The following is an 18,226-nucleotide window of genomic DNA, read 5'->3' as shown; positions in this document are numbered from 1 at the left end:
AACAGCCTGTTCCCACACCTCATCAAGGGAGGCATATGAGGCTATATTCTTGAATATTACATACATGGAGTTTGAAATCTTAGTCCTATAGCAACCTGAGAAGGTCTTAACTGTTGGTCTGGTGACAGTCAGGGTGTCTGTATCCTGAGGACTACGTCTGACCAAGGTCCAAGAGGCTCATCACTAGATTATTCCAGGAAATAAGCTTTTTGACCATCTACCAAGCCATGGAGGGATTGCAATCTGGATCAGTGAAGGGAGTACCATACCAGCAAAATCATACTCTTGGAAGTGACTATCCTGCAAAATTAAGGACAGATTTTACCTCCCATCAGTCTCTGTGTACATGTTTGTACACACAAATAGATAGGTAGATAGGTAGGTAAGTAGATAGGTAGATAGATAGATAGACAGACAGACAGAGATGCAGCTACATAATGTACATATGTGTATGATATATATATATATACACTTATACAGATATAATTATATATATGAAAGATATATAATAGTAAGAGCACCAGATTTGGAGTAATTCAAATCCATCCCCAACATTACCTAACTAGCCTCTCTGATCCTCAGCTTCCTCACCTGTAAACAAGAATAATAAACAGCATTTTGTTATGGAGACCACATGAGAAAAGGCAGAGACAGTAGTAAAGTAGAGAAAATGCTAGTCTTGAAGATCTGAGTTCCAATCCTGCTTCAGTCCCTTACTGGCCTCATAGCCATGGATATGTTGCTAAATCCTGTAAAACAAGAATAATGACAGCGTCTACTTGCCAAGGTTGTCATGAGGATCAAATGAGCTACTAGAAGGAAAATCCCTGCAAACCTTCAAGTGATAAATAAAGGCTAACTGTTACTATTAATGTAAAAATACCTTACAAGCCCAAAAAGTGCTTTAAAAATGCCAGCAACCTACGAAATGCTTTACAATTTCCAAAGCGTATTATTATTTTTCCCATTTTACAGAAAAGAAAGTTGAGGCTCAAAGGGCTATATTACCTGACCTGTGGACAAATAGTTACTAAATTACTAAGAAGACAGACTTGAACTCTGGTCTTTGTACTCCAAAGTTCAATGTTCTGCTCTTCTCAATAATGCTAACTCTCTGAAGTTTAGCCTTGATGTTTTCCTGTAGCCAAAGCTCAACCAATTCCTTTTGTGTGTGTGAAAATGGAGACGACTGAGGCAAATTTTCTCAGGTTGTTCAAAATAGCTAGGAAGATGTCCAACTCTTTGGAGCATCAAGATCACCACTGTAGGACCAATGGCCACCATCGCCATGTTTATATAGTGTTTTAAAGTGTTCTCAGTGCCTTATAGATATCTCATTTGAACCTCTCAGCAACCAATGAGGAAAGTACAAGAAATATCGTTATCTTCCTTTTACCAAAGAGGAAACTGAGGCTCAGAGAGCCTTAAATGAATTTTTCAGGATCTACCACTAATCATCAGAGGTGATATTTGAACCTGGGTCTTCCAGGCTTCCCATCCAATGCTCTGGCTATCACGTAATACTGCCACCAGCAGGAATCCAAAGCCTTTTGAATCTCTGGACCCTGACAGACAACAGGCATATAACAAGCCAGGCATGTGGCTCTCCTATAACAGCCTTGCCTCCTTTGGCATATATGAGAGGCAGCAGAAATGTGACAAATAGCAGGCCTCCATCATTGGATCCCCAGAGGCACCACCCTCCTTTGGAGCATGGGTACCCCTGCTGAACTTCCTTGGCAGACCCATGGTCATCTGATCAGAAGAAAAATGAACAATTTTTTAGTACCTGTATACACTCTACTGTCCACCCAGGTCAGCTAATGTGCATGGGGGCATGGTGTATGTACTTCTCCCTCACCAGTCAGGTATAAATTTCCAATCAGTCACTTTTGTAGCAACCCAAATACTACAGATCTTCCCCCAAAGGGCTGTGATCACATCTGATTTCAAGAAAAGCTTCCTAACAAATTGAGCTTTCCAGAAGTGGGAATGCAGCAAGCTTCCTCGGTGGTAGTGGGCTTCCACTCAGAGAAGTCTCTAAGCAAAGTCTAGGAGAATACTTGAAAGAGGAACTTAGGAAGGGGTGCTTTTTCAGGTTTCCCATGTGAACTTGGAGAAATCACTTGGCCCACTTAAACTCAGTTTCTTTTTCTGTAGAATAATGGGGTTGGAACTGAGCGCTTCTATAGTCCCCTCTAGTTCTACATGCATGACTTAGTGTTCCTAGGTCACAGAAGAGGACCTCCTCAGAGCCTCTGAGGGGAAATGCTTTCTTTTCTTTTCCCTTCTTTTGGCAAGGCTGGGAGAAGATGAGAAAGGAGGGCAATGAGTTCTCACCACATGGACTGACTGAGAAGAGGATGTAAACATTTCCTTAATTATCCAGCAGTTTATAACAAGCAAAACAAACAACCCACCTCAACCCGACAGTCCCTGGTGGAATTGAGCCCTGACTGTGGTGTTAGAATCAGCCACTCATTTAGACAGAGGCTGGTCCCTACAGACCCACTGAGTTTGCCTTCATCTAATGGGGGCTGGTGTTATTGTCAGTCCACGTTCACACACGGGAGGCCTGGGGGTTGCATCATGCAGCGTCAGGAAATGCTCGTTACACAAAGTCTACAAACAACAGCTACCCAGCCAGGGCCCCAGGAGGGCTGTTTGATGAAACACAGGCAGGCCCCTCTTGCCTGTTCCTTCCTGGCAATGAGTCTGGTGACCACTTATGACAGGACCCCGCTTAACTTCTAAAGAAAGAAATCCCACCCTCAGTTACACAACACCTGGGCATCTCAACAATCCAGAACATGGACCACTGGTGATCTATGTGAAAGAATCAAAGTTATTGTTAGAAACTTTGCACTATGCTTAGCTCTTAAATCCAAGGATTTCAGGTGTAAACTACTTTTTAAGTCAACAGAAATTTAAGCATTTTCAATAGTACCATTCTATACTGTTCTGCAGAAAAGATCATTCTGTAATACAGTGTTATCAGTATACAAAGACAGGTAGGAAAGAAGCCATTTCTGATCCTAAGGAAAATGATTGGAGTTGGCTCCACCGTGATGTGGTAGCCTGCTCCACCATGTTAGGGGCATGATGGGCAGGGGAGGTACCCCAGGAAGGAGATATTTCATATCTTCATCCCCACCCTCCCCACCGTTCAATGGGACAAAGCTTCATTTGTCCCTCCCCAGTTACAGTGGTTTGTAGAAGTACCTGACAATTACATTTACAGGAGAGTTAATTCCAGTAATGAGACACCATAATGAGTAAAGGGGTAAAAAAAATCTAATGGTGCTAACCCAAATAAGACCTAAAGCAATTTTAAGAACTTTTCATCACTAAATATGATTCCAAATCTTTTCCACCTTCAACGCTTCCTAACTCCACAGTAGGATCTTTACAGTAGGATCTTTACATGCAGAAAAGCATGCAATTGTGTTTCCCTGCCTATTTTTCCAGGGGTTCATATTTTGGTCATGCTTGCCTTTACCACTTTGGAGGCTTGAAACCAGACTTTGGGTCTCATAAGCTAAGTATAACCTTTGAGTATACATTGGGATTCAAAATCTCTAGCATTTTTAAGCTGTGGGTAGGCATCCACTGTCTGCATAATGGCTAGACAAGGTGTGATAAGTGAACAGTAACGAAAGATGACTGCGCTGTATGCAACAAAGCAGAGGATGAATTCAGAGAAGTATAGGAAGGCAATCGAACTAAGAAAAGGTGAAATAACTAGAACCAGGAAAATGAGAGACACAAATAACTTAATAGTATACCACTGAGAAAAACAGAAGCTGAATGCAAAGTGACTAAATTTGGCTTCAAAGGAGATAAGAACTCCCAATCCTGACACCCTCTTCTTTCAAGGGTAGTTATGTATAATATCATATCAAAAATGTGGCTTAGTTTTCTTATGTCCCTTTTTTTATTCTATGTTATATGGGATTTTTCTCTAGGACTAAGAGAAAGTCGGGATACAGTAGGAAATATGTGTGATAGAGAAAAGAGAGTAAAAATATATGTAAAATGAGAAGAAGAATAACTCCTATTCACATGGTGCTTGAAGCTTTACAAAATGTTTTTTAAATATTCTCTCACTCGGTTTCTCACAACAACTCTGGGAGGTGGACGCTATTATTATTTCCATTTTACAGATGTGGAGAATGGGGCAGGATAAAGGTAAAGTGACTGAGTCAGGATCAAGTAACTGGTAAGTGTCTGGGGTGGGAATCGAACTCAGGTCTTTCTGAATTAGAGACAGAAAAGCATCTCAAAGTGATCTGTAAGCAAGAACAAAAAGTAGTCACAAAACCCAACTTGGGGAAGAGTAAAAAATGAACAGAAACGGAGGGTATATTTGGCTCTCACTTCTTCCAGTGCTGGAAATGTCAGATTCCTTTGTTGTAGACTGATTCTCTCCTGTGGGAAGGAATCGTCCTGTATCTGGCTTCTTCACCTTTTCCTAAAGCCATTCCTGAATGCTGGGGGCCATCACATCTTTGGGCTTTTCAGATGGTGCTATCAACTGCTCGCTCCATTTTATATCAAGATATTTCTTACTCCAGCTTTGACAGAAAGTGCTTATACCTTAATCCCAGTCAAAACTAACAAAATAACTCAATTTCAAGAGTTGCAAAGAGCAGAGACTTATTGTCATAAGTTATCGACTTGGAAAAGCAAAATTTGGAAGCAGTGAGAAAAAGTAAATGATTCTCAACACTTAGGCATCAAGGTCATTCTTGAGCCAGCATGTAGTAAGGATGCTAGAGACAATAATTGGTTTGTGGATTTATGTACACATTGAACATCATTAATCATAGATGCTTAATATCATTTCAGCACAATATTGGTTTCCATGAGTATCATTTCAATCCCTATTCCCAACTTATAATATGGCCCAATGCCATCATTTTTCCATGGTTCTGCTAAGGATTATTTGCATGACCTTAGCTAGTCACAACCTCCCTGAGCCTCAGCTTCTCATCCATGAAATCACAAGCTTGGTCTGAATGGTCTCTGAAAGGTCTACCAGCTTTAATCATTTTAAGTGAATAAAGAGAAAAAAACATGGATCGGCTCATACAAGTCTTATCATATCTTGTTGAAGCCAACTATATCCTCATTTCTTACAGAGCGACATGAGGAGAGCCATAAAAACAATGTCTGCTAAAAGATCAATTGTATAAAAATGAATAATTTTGAGGTTTGTATTCTGTCAAGAGTAGTTGATTAAGTACATTTGGGTTTTCAAAAAACAACACAAAAGGAAGCAGAAAGATTTACATGAATGGATGCAGAGTGAAGTGAGGAGAAGTAGGAGAATAATTTATAGTATCAATGTTATAAAAATTTATAATTTTAGGATATTCATAAATTAATGAGTGAAATTAGCAGAACCACGAGAACAACTCATACAATAACAACGCTCTAAAGACAAACAACTCTGAAATTTACAAGTACTATGATGGATAAAATGACTGTTCATGATCTTAAAAGACTAATGATCAAACATTCTCTCCACCTCCCGTAAGAGAGATAGTGGAGCTAGGGTATAAAAGGAGGCATATATATGTTTCTGTACACAGACAATAAAGATATTTATTTTGCTTCACTAAGCATATTTGTTACCCAGAATTTGTGGGGCATTTTTTTTCCAATGAGGTAACAGGAGGGATGGAGAGAAAATAGATTCCTATTTATTAAAAAATAAAATTTTAATAGAAATGAAGGAATAGAGAAGTCTGATAATGCCAAAAAAAAGTCTCTTTGATATGTTGTTCAGCAGAATCTTTTCTTCAGCTCTTCAAAATTTATTTTAAGGGATAGCTCTCTGAGTAGGTATGGGGAGAAGAATATAGTGAAAAAATATAGACAATGTAAAAACCACGTGTGTGTAGGTTTATACACACAAATATATACATATGTATAAAACACATACATATACATACACACATACATGTATATATGTATGTGTATATACAGTGTGAGTATATGTATACATGTGTGTATGCATATATGCATGTATACACACACACACACACATATATATATATAATATTTAGAGAAAAAGAAAAGTGAGGAGGAAGACCAAGTCAAAAGTGTCCACTGATAACCTGAAGCAACTGATGTGGAAACACAGGTACACCACTTATTAATTCTCTCATTCTGTGAATTGTATCAGCACTAATTCCTCATTGTCATCCCTCTTCCCAAGTTCTCTTGCCTAACCTCCTCCTCCAGCATAGGTAAGCCAGCCCATCCTGGACATCTCAGTCTTGCTCAATTACCAATAACCTTTCAGAAACCTCTTGAGTTTTTTCTTCCCCATCCTTCATTCTGAACAGAGCTGTTCCTGTATCAGAAATCTCTCCTGGGTTACTCTTACTGCAAACATCCCACATGGCTCCCGCTCCTCTTTCCTACCCTCCCTACCCCAGTCAGACCAGGGCTTGAATAAGGAGCCAAGGACACAAGACTCTTTAAAAGAATGTGGGGTGAGGAAGAAACAGGATAAAAAGGGATATTTACTGTTTTAAGTGATGTTTCTAAACTGTCTCCGAATCATATTAAAAAGTCAAGCTGACACCAAACTGACACCACATTTTATTGCATTTCTTTGTACACCCAACACTTAGCACAGTGCCTGCATATAATAAGTACTTCATCAACACATGTCGAGTGACGGCAGCACTGCTACTGATGGGGAGGAGAAATGGTGCCTGGAAACCCCATCAAACGATGGATACCCGTAGAGTAAGGGACACTTTTTCGCTGCTGAATCTGAAATGTTTCATGTATGTTGATAATCCTTAATTTGAGCTGTATACCAACGACTTGTAAAGAATTTATGGTAATTTCTGTTTTAACATAAGAATTGGAAAGAAATAGGGGGGCTGAAAATAGGGCAGCCAATCTGAATGGAGAGCTATGATGATGGAAAATCTTGCCAACATGTTTACCCCCATGTGCAACCCTGAGTATAATAGGACTTTGTCCTTGAGAGTGCTAATTAGTTTTGTGATAACAGGAAGCTATAAATATGCTGAAAGATTAAACACAGAGTGAAATAAACCCGTAATGACCCAAGTGAAAAGCCTGAAGAAATAACAGCTATTACAAGGCTGAGCCTGACCTGCATGCAGCCTCCCCCACCCGCATCTCCCTTCGTCACACTTGGCCTGGATGCATGTGCGCCCAAACCAACACCCTGTTCCTAGAAGGATGGGTGGGGGCTCTAGATTACAAATGACCCCACACTTCCCCCTCCCCACCAAGCTCTGATTTCAAAGGAAGAAAAAGTGCAAAGTCTCATGAATCGTGAAGATGAGAAGCCAGACTGGAAAAAGAGAATGGTGGAAAGGAGCACCAGCCTTCCTCTGTGGTCAACAGAGGTCAGAAAGATATGTTGCATGCCCCAAGTGCTCATCTCAGGCGGCCATTAAGGTAAAGACAGAAACGTGCATCTGAAAAGATGAAATCTGTGAACCTGATGCCAACTGAATAAAAACAATAAATCCATCACTTCATAAAGCCAAGAAAATTATATAGAAAGCCAAGGACTCGTGCAAACGAAAGGATCTGCCAAAGAATACGCTGAATGAAGAAGCGTAAGATGAGACACTGAATCTGATAAGTCTTATTGATCATCATAAATATCCTTCTGACAAAGCATCTGGTTTGGAGAACAAAGCACCTCAGTAACAAAGGAATGAATTCCCAATAAATTCTTTTAGTGGTTCAAAAAGGACTGACCTGGCTGTGCTGGGGAGCTCATAGTGGACAATCAGATGATGCCGCTGCCCAATGGAGTCAGGATCCTGTGGCCCTCAGTTAGTTGGGAATGTCGTGGTTATGGCGAGTAGGCGGAGAAAATGGTACCTGGAGGAAAAGTTGGGGAAAGAAAAGGACTTAAAATGCTTATATAAGTGTTAGGCATTATCGTTACTATCATTTTGAAGACATAATAAATGGGACTGAATAGACTCTCTCCAAATTCCATCATCCCAGGCTTGCAGATTTACTTATGTTCTTGCTGCTGCAAAATCTTTTTTCTGCTTAAAATATGTGTGGAAGAAAGATACTGTCTTATCATTAATGCTTACCTTTGAAGACCTAAGGGAGAGGAAACACAATGGGAAGGGCCAAATTTCCTTTTTAAGGAATGCTTTGTTTTTAGATCATCTTTATTTTCCAATACACCTTTACCTTCTCCCGTACCCTGAGGGTGATCTTTTATAATAAAGAAGAAAGCTTTTTTAAAAAACTAGTTTAGAAAAGCAAATACATCAACATATTATAACAGCACAGGCAGCATTCTATACCCACTGTCTCTTACCATAGAAAGAAGGTCTCATTTATTCTTTGGTGCTCAGCCTGGTCATTATAATCACAGTCCCCAATCTTGATTATTTTTTTTTCTACTACAAAAAGTGCTGCTACAAATATTTTTGAATATATGGAGCTATATTTTGTTTGTTAGTTATCTCATTAGGATAGGTGCTTAGCAGTGAAGTCTCTGGATCAAAACGTATGGATTTTAGTCACTTCGTTGGCATGGTTCCAAATTACTTTCCAGATTCATGGCACTAGTTCAGAGCTCCACAGGTACATCAGCATACCAGTTTTCTCACAAGTTTTGTGACACTGACTATTCCCAATTTTGCCACCTGCTGGGTGGGAGGTAAAACCTCAGGATTCTTTTTCTTTGTATTTCCATTATTATTTGTGATTTGGAGCACTCTTTCATATCATATTGTTTGAAATTCTTCTGAGAACAGCTTGTTCATATCCTGTGGCCATTTATCTATTGGGAAATTACTTCTGGCTTCATATATTTCTGTTAGTTGCATATATATATGGGATAACAAACCCTTATCTGAGAAATGTAATGCAATTTTTCCCTAGTCAACTATTTCTCTTCTAATTATAGATATGTTAATTTTGTTTATGCAAAAGCTTTTGAATTCCATACAGTCAAAATTAACTATTTTATTTTTCCCAGTTGCCTCCATCCCTTATTCAGCTAAGAATTCATTTTCTCTCAATAGCTGTGAAAACATTTCTCTTTTACTGTTTTTATAATGTGATTTTTAATACTCAGGTCATATATCCATTTTAAATTTATTATAGAATATTGTTTGAGAGTTAACCTAAGCCTAATTTCTGCCAGGTTGCTTTCTGCTTGCTTTTTCCTAGTAGTATTTATCATGGAGGGTGTTCTTTCCTTGGTAATTTGTTTTCCAGTTTATCAAACACAGGAAAACTGATTTCCACTAGTTCTGATTTTTCCTTTTCCTAGTCTACTTTTTTCTTTTAAATAATATCAAATAATTTTGAACATTGATGTTTTAGAAGTCAAGAAGAGTTATTCCCCTACCATTTCTACCTTCCCCCTTATTTCCCAAATAGTCCACATCTGTTGTTCTTCAAATAAATTTTATTACTTTGATATTACATTAAAATGAAAAATTAACTTTTAGTGGTGTCATTTTTATTATATCGGCATAGATAAGCACCACATATTCCTCCAGAAATTTGAATTGTTCTTTATTTCTTTAAGAATAACTTTGTAATTGAATTTATACAAATATCAAGTATACTTTGCAGTACTGACTCCTACACATTTTGTAGTTATTTTGAATGGGATTTCTCTTTCTCTTTTTGCCTCTTGATTTTGCTATTATACTACCGATTTTTGTTGGTACTTTTGTACCCTACAACTTTGCAATTATCTAGGATTTTCTCAGTAGACTATCATGTCATCAAATAGGAATATTTTTTGTCACCTATACTTTTGAGCTTTAATTTTTCTTCTCATATTGTATTGCTAACATTTCTAAAATTATATAAACTAAGAGTAGATAAACTGGGCATCCTTGTTTTACTCCTGTCTTTTCTGGAATAGCTTCTAACATTTGTTTATGATGCTTCTTTTGTGATATATATATATAATGACATTAAAAGATATTTTGATTCCTATATTTTATAAGATTTTTGGCATGAACACTGTACTTTGCCATGGGTTTTTTCTGCATGTATTCATATAATCATGAGATTTTGGATATTTGTGTTTTTAATACTATTGTGTTGATTGTTTTCCTAATATTCAACCTCATTTGCATTTCTAGTATAAATACAACTTGGTAATGACGAATTACTTATTGGATAGATAGCTATAGTCTACTTGAAAGGATTTTATTTAAAATTTCTGAATTGGTATTTGTTAAGGATATTCGTCTATCATTCTGACTTTTATCCTTCTCTGAGGGATCAAGACTATATTTTTTCTCACAAAAGTAGTGACTTTCTCTCTCAACTTTTGAGAAAAACTTGTATATTGGTTACTGCTCTTAAAACATTTGATTAGAATCTTCCAGTGAATCCCCCAGGGCATTTCATTAAGTTTTAGGTTCTTTTTGGTAGTTCTATATCCTTTTCTGAGATTGGCTTAAGATCTTCTGTTTCACAAACCTCAAAGCGTTATATACATACTAGATTCATTTTTTTTGTGTTTATGTTGTTGTAAATATTTTATCTAATGTTCCTGGTTCTGCAAGGGCATAACTGTCCTCAGATTTAGTTTACTAGAAATGCTAAAGTTGCAATCAAAATTGATTGAAATAGTACTAATTGGCAGACAAAGGCAGCCCCTGATTCCCAGTATGTAATTTTATCAGCAGAATGTTGTGTATCACTTGCTTCTGTGGAGCCAAACATCCCTTGCCTTCTAGCACACCAACATGAGGATGGTGTGTGACTCACTTTCCAGCTGGGACTGTGAAAATGACGTTACTATCTTTGCTACAATTTGCAAAACAGGCTATTACTGCTCATTTTCTTTGAGGAAACCAATGTCACTCATCATCCCTCTTATACTTCAAATAGCTTTTTGCCTGACTGCTACTGACTTACTAAAAACCAGGTGAGATTGCCCACTCTAGTGGGTACCAGCCATTACCCCACAGATGTTCAATATGTATCCAAGGACTAACCAACACAAATCTTTATACATTCTACTCTCTCAAATTAGAATAAAGCACTTTATACGTACTGCCCAACAAATGTTATACAGACAGAGGCAATGTGGTAAAGTGGACAGAATAAAAGACATGAGGTCAGAAAGAGACCAACTGCATGACACTGTCAAGTTTAATCACAGAACTACAGGATCTCGGAGCTATAAGAGACTTCAGCAGACATACTGCCTCAAAAATAAAATTCCCACTATAACACGCAACAGGTGGATATCTAACTTATTAATGAAAGATCTCTATTCTCAGGGAACCCACCACCTCCCAACATTTCCTATTCCAATTATAGGCAGCAACAATCATTGAGATTCATAATAATCTCAATGGACATGAATAATTTTCCCTGAAATCAATCCTAAATTTGACTTCTGCAACTTCCAACCACTATTTACTGCTCTGCCCTCTGGAATCAAAAGTAATTAGTCTCTCCTCTCTTCTGCAAGACAGTCTTTTAAGGATTTAATGATAGGTGACGTAGGTGGCTCTGTGGATAGAATGCTGGACCTGGAGCCAAAAAGACCCAAATTCAAATGGAGCCTTAATAGCTGCGTGATCTTGGGGAAGTCACTTCACCTCTATTTTCTTTAACTGTGGGGATAATAATAGCACCTGCCTCATAGGCTTGCTCCTGGAGATATTTGTAAAATCACTTAGTATGGTGCTTAGCACATAGGAGGTACTAAATAAACGCTTATTCCTTTCTTTCCCCTTCTCTCTTCTTGTGTCTGGAGTAAAACTCCCATTTTTTCAGCCAGTTTTCACATGGCATGAATTCAAGAGATCCTTCTGGTTGCTCTCTAGTATTTTTCCCCCATATCGTTAACTTGCCTCTGATAACTATTGGAGCTGATCTAGTAAGTCACAGACAGGTTGAGATCTCTTGGCTGCAGGCGAGCCAACACTGGGAGTTTCTGGTGTTGGTGAAATCACAACTCTTCCATATATTAGTAAACTAGGAAAACAAAATTTCTGTTCTCAATCTACAGATAAGAAAACTGAGGACCAGAAAATAATGGGTTTTTTTTCTTTTTCTAGCTAGTGTGAATAACATCCAAAAGAAGCAATAAGCCATCTCACACCAGGTCTGTGGATGCCTTTACAGTTTCACTGTGGTTTTCCAGAAAACTGACATATTTGTCATATTTGTGAGTATATTCATTAAAATTCAACAACCATTAATTAAGCATCCCTTATGTTCCAGGAACTAGACCACTTGTAGGGAATACAAAGACTGAAATGAATCAGGTCTTGCCCTCAAGAAACTTGCATTATTTGGAAAGAAAACAACCTAAATACAGATAAGTAAATGCAAACTTCAAAAAATAATTGGAGAATACACTGATAACTTGGGAAATCAGGAAAGGACACTCTCTTGTAGGAGCTAAGCCTTGGAGGGATTGAGGGTCTAATAGGTAGAGACAAAGGAGAATATACCAAGTAAGATGGTGACTGTATAGAAAGGGAAAGTGGAACACTAGCTTAGGAAGCAGCCAGTTTGGCTGCAGCCTTCTCAGTGAGGCAGGTGCTTACATATGCCATCATGACCCAGCAGTCTTCTTACCTTGAAAGATCCCCTCCACCCTATGGCCTCTTTCTTTGATGGGTTAGTTCTTCCCAGAACTTCCAGTTCATTTTTAAGAAGTTTTATTTATTTGTTATATTTTCACACCACAAACATTTCTAAATTACCCCCCTCACCATCCCCGCCCCACATGAAAGGCATCTTATAACAAAGGAAAAACAATTAAAACAAAACAATTCTATGACCTTATCTGAAAGTGCATTCACCATTGCATATTTGTCACATCCAAATTTTTTAATTAATATAAATCTGTTTCCTCTTTTCCCTCACCCCACTGGAAAAAAATATAAAAAAATTTAAAAATATGCATAGTCAGGCAAAACAAATGCCTTCACTGGTTGTGTGTGTATGTGTGTATGTATGTATGTATATGTATATGTATGTATGTGTATAAATATAAATGTACACACTGTAGACACCCATGTATGTATCTATCTATCTATCATCTATCTATCTGTCTATCTATCTATCATCTATCTATCTATCTATCTATCTATCTATCTATCTCTCTCTCTCTCTATCTATCTATCTATCTATCTATCTATCTATCTATCTATCTATCTATCTATATGTGGATGTGTATATGTTTAATTTCTCTCCCTAAATCCATTACGTCTCCCTCAGGAAGTGGCTAGCATGGTTCATCACTGGTCCACTGAAAGCAGTGGTCATTCAAAACTGTTTGTCTTTACCGTATGGCTTGTGTGTAAGTTTTTCTCCTGGATCCATTCATTTCATGCCTCATCAGTTTCTAAAAGTCCAAAATGTTTCATTTTTATAATACTGATATTAACGTATTAGATCTTCTCCTAGTTCTGCCCCATTCACTCTGCATCAGTTCATACAAGTTTTTCCATGTCTCTTTGTTCATTTCTTACAGCACCATATTAGTCACATACCCCAAATTGTTCAGGCATTCTCTGGTTGATGAATATCCCCCTTAGTTTCTAGTTTGCTTATTTTAACTGCAAAAAAGAGCTGCCATATCTATTTTGTACAGAGAGGACTTCTTCCTCTATATAGCTGGGTCAAATGGTTTGTACTGTCTAGTAATTTTTTATTTATTTTTATTTATAATTTCAAATTGCTTCCTAGAATGTGTGTACCCATTTACAAATCCACCAACAGAATCTCAAAGAGCTCATTTTCCCACAATTCCTTCAACATTTTTTCTGGTAGACCATCAATCTGAATCAGGTGGAAGGTAGAAACTGAGAAATGGCTTCATTTGCATTTCTTTACTTATTAGTGATTTGGAGCATTCTTCCCCAGAGGACTTCATACAGCCTTCATTTCTTTCCTTGAGAATTGCTTGTTCATATCCTTAGACTCTAAACTTGAGTTATTCCATAAAACAATAATTGTAAAAATAATTAGGCACCGATTTTTTTTTAAAAAATGGAGATCGTCTAGCTATACAGTATACATATCTTAGTATATCTGAGTAATGTATCTTAGTATTTGATAAACACAAAGACCCCCGCTACTGCGACAGTAACTCACTATTTGACAAAAACTCCTGGGAAATTTTGGGGAGGCAGCTAGGTGGCACAATGGATAGAGTCACAAACTTGAAGTCAACAAGATTCATCATCCTGAATTCAAATCTAGCTTCAGATACATACTACTCATCTGGTCCTGGCCAAGTCACTTAACCCTGTTTGTCTCGATTTCCTCATCTGTAAAATGAGCTAGAGAAGGAAATGGCAAACCATTTTTTTTTTTTACCAATTGTTTTTTTTTTTTTACCACTCCAGTATTTTTACCAAGAAAATCTTAAATGGGGTCATGAAGAGTCAGATACAATTGAGAAAACTGAACAACCACCACAAAGCTGGGAAATTTAAAAAAGAGTAGGGAAGAAATTAGATATAGAACAACACTTTGTACTAGACTAAGATAAACTCTAAAAGGATACTTGGCCTATATTTTGTTTTGAAAAATCAGTCATATCATAAATTAAAGAAACATGTGTTTGTGTGGGGGTCATGTGTCTACAGATAGAAGAATAATTCATGACCAAAAAATCAAAGAGAGCATCAAAGAACCTAAAATGGATACTTTTAAATATGTGAAATTTTAAAAATTGCATCCCCCCCCAAAAACCCCACTGTGATTAAAAGGAAAGTAACTGGGGAGAATCTTCGTAGCAAATTTCTCTGATAAAGGAGTCATTTCCAAGATATATAAGAAAACGATTCAAGTTTGTAAGAATAATAACCCAAAGGATGGGTAGTCTAAGGATAACTCAAGTTTTGATACTATGAGGCCCACTTTGTTCCTGCTTATTGTTATTATTTCTGAGATTCTTAAACTTTGGGACATACAAATAAATTTCATTATTTTTTTTAGTTGTACACAGTAATCCTTTTTGACTGCTATGGCTTTGAATAAGTAAATTAACTTACAAAATATTTATTGCCATTTTTATTATATATTGACCTGTCCTACACATGAACAATATTTTCCTAATTATTTGGATCTATTCCCATAAATAGTAGTTTTTAGTTGTATTTAAATAGTTCTTATATGGGTCTTAGTAGTTAAGACTACCAAAGTACATTATAGATTGTATAATAATTTTAAATGAAATTTCTGTCTCTTTCTGATAGGTTTTATAGGCACTAAATAGAAATGCTGGTGATTTGTGGGATTTATTTATATCCAGAAAATTTGTTAAATTAGTATTTCAGTTAATCTTTACTAGACTCTTTAGGTACCATAAGTATATTATCATATCATTTGCAAAAAAAAGGGGGGGACACATTTCTCCTCTACCTACGTTTACTCCTTAATTTTTTGTCTTGGTGCCACACCCACTATTTCTAGCACTATGCTAAAGAGCAGTGTCCACAAAGGATAACCTTGTCTCATCCTTGACTTAATGGGAAAAGATTCTAATTTATCTATGTTATATGTAATGGTAGCTTTAGATACATGATAGTTTTAGACACGTGTTATCTATCATTTTAAGAAAAGGATCGTTCATTCCTATGTTTTCTAACTTTTTTCCCAGAAATGGATATTATATTTTATCAAAAGATTGCTTTCTGCATAGATATAATCATATCACTTTTAAATTTTGTTACCAATAAAGTTTTTAGTTTTACTAATATTAAACCAAACTTGCATATCTTGATACAAATCAAATTTTGTCATGAAGTATAATCTTTGTGACATAATGCTCTGGCTTCTTTTTTAATATTTTTTTAAAAAATGTTGCATCTATTATTATTTGGGATATCATTCTTTAGTTTTCTCTTTTAATTCTCCCAGGTTTGTGCATCAGTTATATTTATGTCTCTATTTCTAATTCTGTATTTTTCATTCTGTTATTTTGGTATATTATATTTAAGGAATTTTTAAATTCCATTTAAAATGTTAGCTTCATTGGCATGTGGTTAGACAAACTAGTAATGTCTTTTATTTCTGCAGGTTGTGAATTTATCATGTCAGGTTTTGGTACCTGTGATTTGGTTTCTCTCTTCTCCCTTAAATTAACTAATGGTTTCTCTCCTCTTCCCCCCAAAAAAACCAACACCTCATTTTATTTATTAATTAAATGGTTTAATTTTTTTTTTAATCTCTGCATTGATTTGGGGTGTTCTCTTTTGGTATTTAACTTTTTTAATGGAGTTTTCTAGTATTTTAAAGTACATTTCCATTTAATTGATCTGCAAAGATTTTGTTAATAAAAGTGCTTATAGATAAAAAAATTGTTATAAGGACTGCTTTGACTCCAATCTCAAAATCTTCGTATGTCATCTCCTTGTGAAATTATTTATCATTTCTATGGTTTTTTCCTTTGATCTAGTTCTTTAGGATTAAAGTATTTAGTCTCCAACTGATCTTAATACTTTTTTAGTGACCCTTTAACCCTTGTGGTCCTTTATTGCCTTGTGGTCCCTTTATTGCCTTGTGGTCAATGAATGTTGTATATAGCATTTCTACATTTATTTTTGAAGCTTTTTTTTTACATCCCAACAAATGATCAGTTTTTGTTAAGGTGTCATGCATATCTGACACATATGTATATTCCTTTTTATTTCTATTCAATTGCCAACATTCTATCTTATCTTTTTATCCCTAAAATTCTATTTGTGTGCTTAAAAGTTTTATTTTTCTTTTTTAGTTAGATTTATCTCAGGATAGTTTGGGTAGATTGATATCTCCCATTATTATAGTTTTGCTGTCTTTCTTCATGGAATTCATTTGGCTTTTCTTCTAAGTATTTAGAAATTATTCCATTCAGTAATATATATTAAATATTGAAATTATTTCAGTATCTATTACTTTTCCTTCTTTATCTCTTTTAAGCTTTTTAAAAATATTACCTTGTCTGAACTCATAATTTCATAATTTTCTTTCAGTCCTTTATTTTAACTCTGAGTCTTTATGTTTCAACCCAAACCAGCCATCTCATTCCTTTACTCCTTTCCTGATTTTCCAGACTTCCTTCCCAACTCGCTGCCTTTTAAGTACTTGTTTATCAACTGTATAGAATACATGAAAGAGACTGATATGTAATCAATCTCTTAAGAGGGATAGGCTAGGGTTAGATTGGGGAGGGCTTTGATGTTTTCATTTTACCCTGGAGATGATAGAGAACTTTTTGGAGCTCCTAGAATGGGGGAATGACATCGTCAACACTGTGCTTTGTCACTATCATCTTTGGTCAAGATGAACTGGAGAAGAGAAACAGATCAACTTTTGCAATAGTCTAAGAAAGAGGCAACAAGGATGCAAAGGAAGACCATGACTATAACCATGCACAAAGAGGAACAAATGGAGGAGGTGATCAAAGAGAATCTTCAGACCTTGAGGTTTCATCTAATTTGTGAAGATACAAGAGAGAAAGCAAGCTCATAATGAAACTGCCCAGCAGAATGAAAATCAGTCATATTTCCAGAATAAAACATGTTTTAAGTTGATGGTCTATCATTCCGATACCACCTTGACACATTCTTCATTCTTATAGTTCATGTATCAAGGTCTTATGTTGCAAAAGATGCTTAGAAAGACTACAGTCTGTGGACTCTGAGAAAGTGAAATTTATCATTTAGAAATCGGAATGTACATATTTGGAAAATGTAAATGATAACGCAGCCAATGGCATTTCTCACTCAGTACGTGGTAACCTGCTTGTTAGCCTTGATGAGTAAGCTTCGACTACCATTCATGTTTATCCCTACAGGAACAAGGGGAACATTGGTGCCAGAATGCTAAAAGAATGCAACTAGCCTTAATCAATAATTTCCAACAGAGATGAATGGGTAAGACCATGTGGCCAAATTTCCCTTTCACCTTTAAGAAGGAAAACTCAAAGTTTCTATTGTCATATGATTCTTCCTTTTACCCTCTATGAGAGAGGGAGTTAGAGACAGGACATGAGCTTAACTTTCATTGGCTCATTTTCCTAGATAGACAATAATAACTATTCTTCTAATGGATTCAGGTTTTGCAAAGCACTTGACGTAAATTATCTCATAGGGTTTTCACTTCACCTTTGAGACAGGTGTGACAGATAGGAGCACCATTTTGAGGATGAGGAAACCAAAGATTAGAAAGGGTGACTTGTCCAGGGCAACACAGCTAATAAATGCTA

At 36.5% G+C, this 18,226-nt stretch overlaps 1 protein-coding gene across 16 annotated transcripts in view; it reads right to left on the bottom strand.

Moving 5' to 3' along the window:
* HDAC9 (histone deacetylase 9) overlaps positions 1-18,226 on the bottom strand; it is an 885,788-nt gene that overhangs the window by 798,866 nt on the left and 68,696 nt on the right. For all 16 annotated transcript variants that reach the window (XM_072650844.1, XM_072650846.1, XM_072650845.1 and 13 more), the window contains one exon: positions 7,762-7,887. In XM_072650844.1, the coding sequence (XP_072506945.1) occupies positions 7,762-7,783 (22 nt within the window). In that variant the 5' untranslated portion in view covers positions 7,784-7,887. The remainder of the gene's footprint in view (positions 1-7,761; positions 7,888-18,226) is intronic.

Source organism: Notamacropus eugenii, chromosome 3 (genome assembly GCF_028372415.1).
Source record: "Notamacropus eugenii isolate mMacEug1 chromosome 3, mMacEug1.pri_v2, whole genome shotgun sequence".
NCBI classification, from domain to species: domain Eukaryota; kingdom Metazoa; phylum Chordata; class Mammalia; order Diprotodontia; family Macropodidae; genus Notamacropus; species Notamacropus eugenii.
The sequence above is the reverse complement of the archived record's forward strand: the minus strand, read 5'-3'. Positions and strand labels throughout refer to the sequence as shown.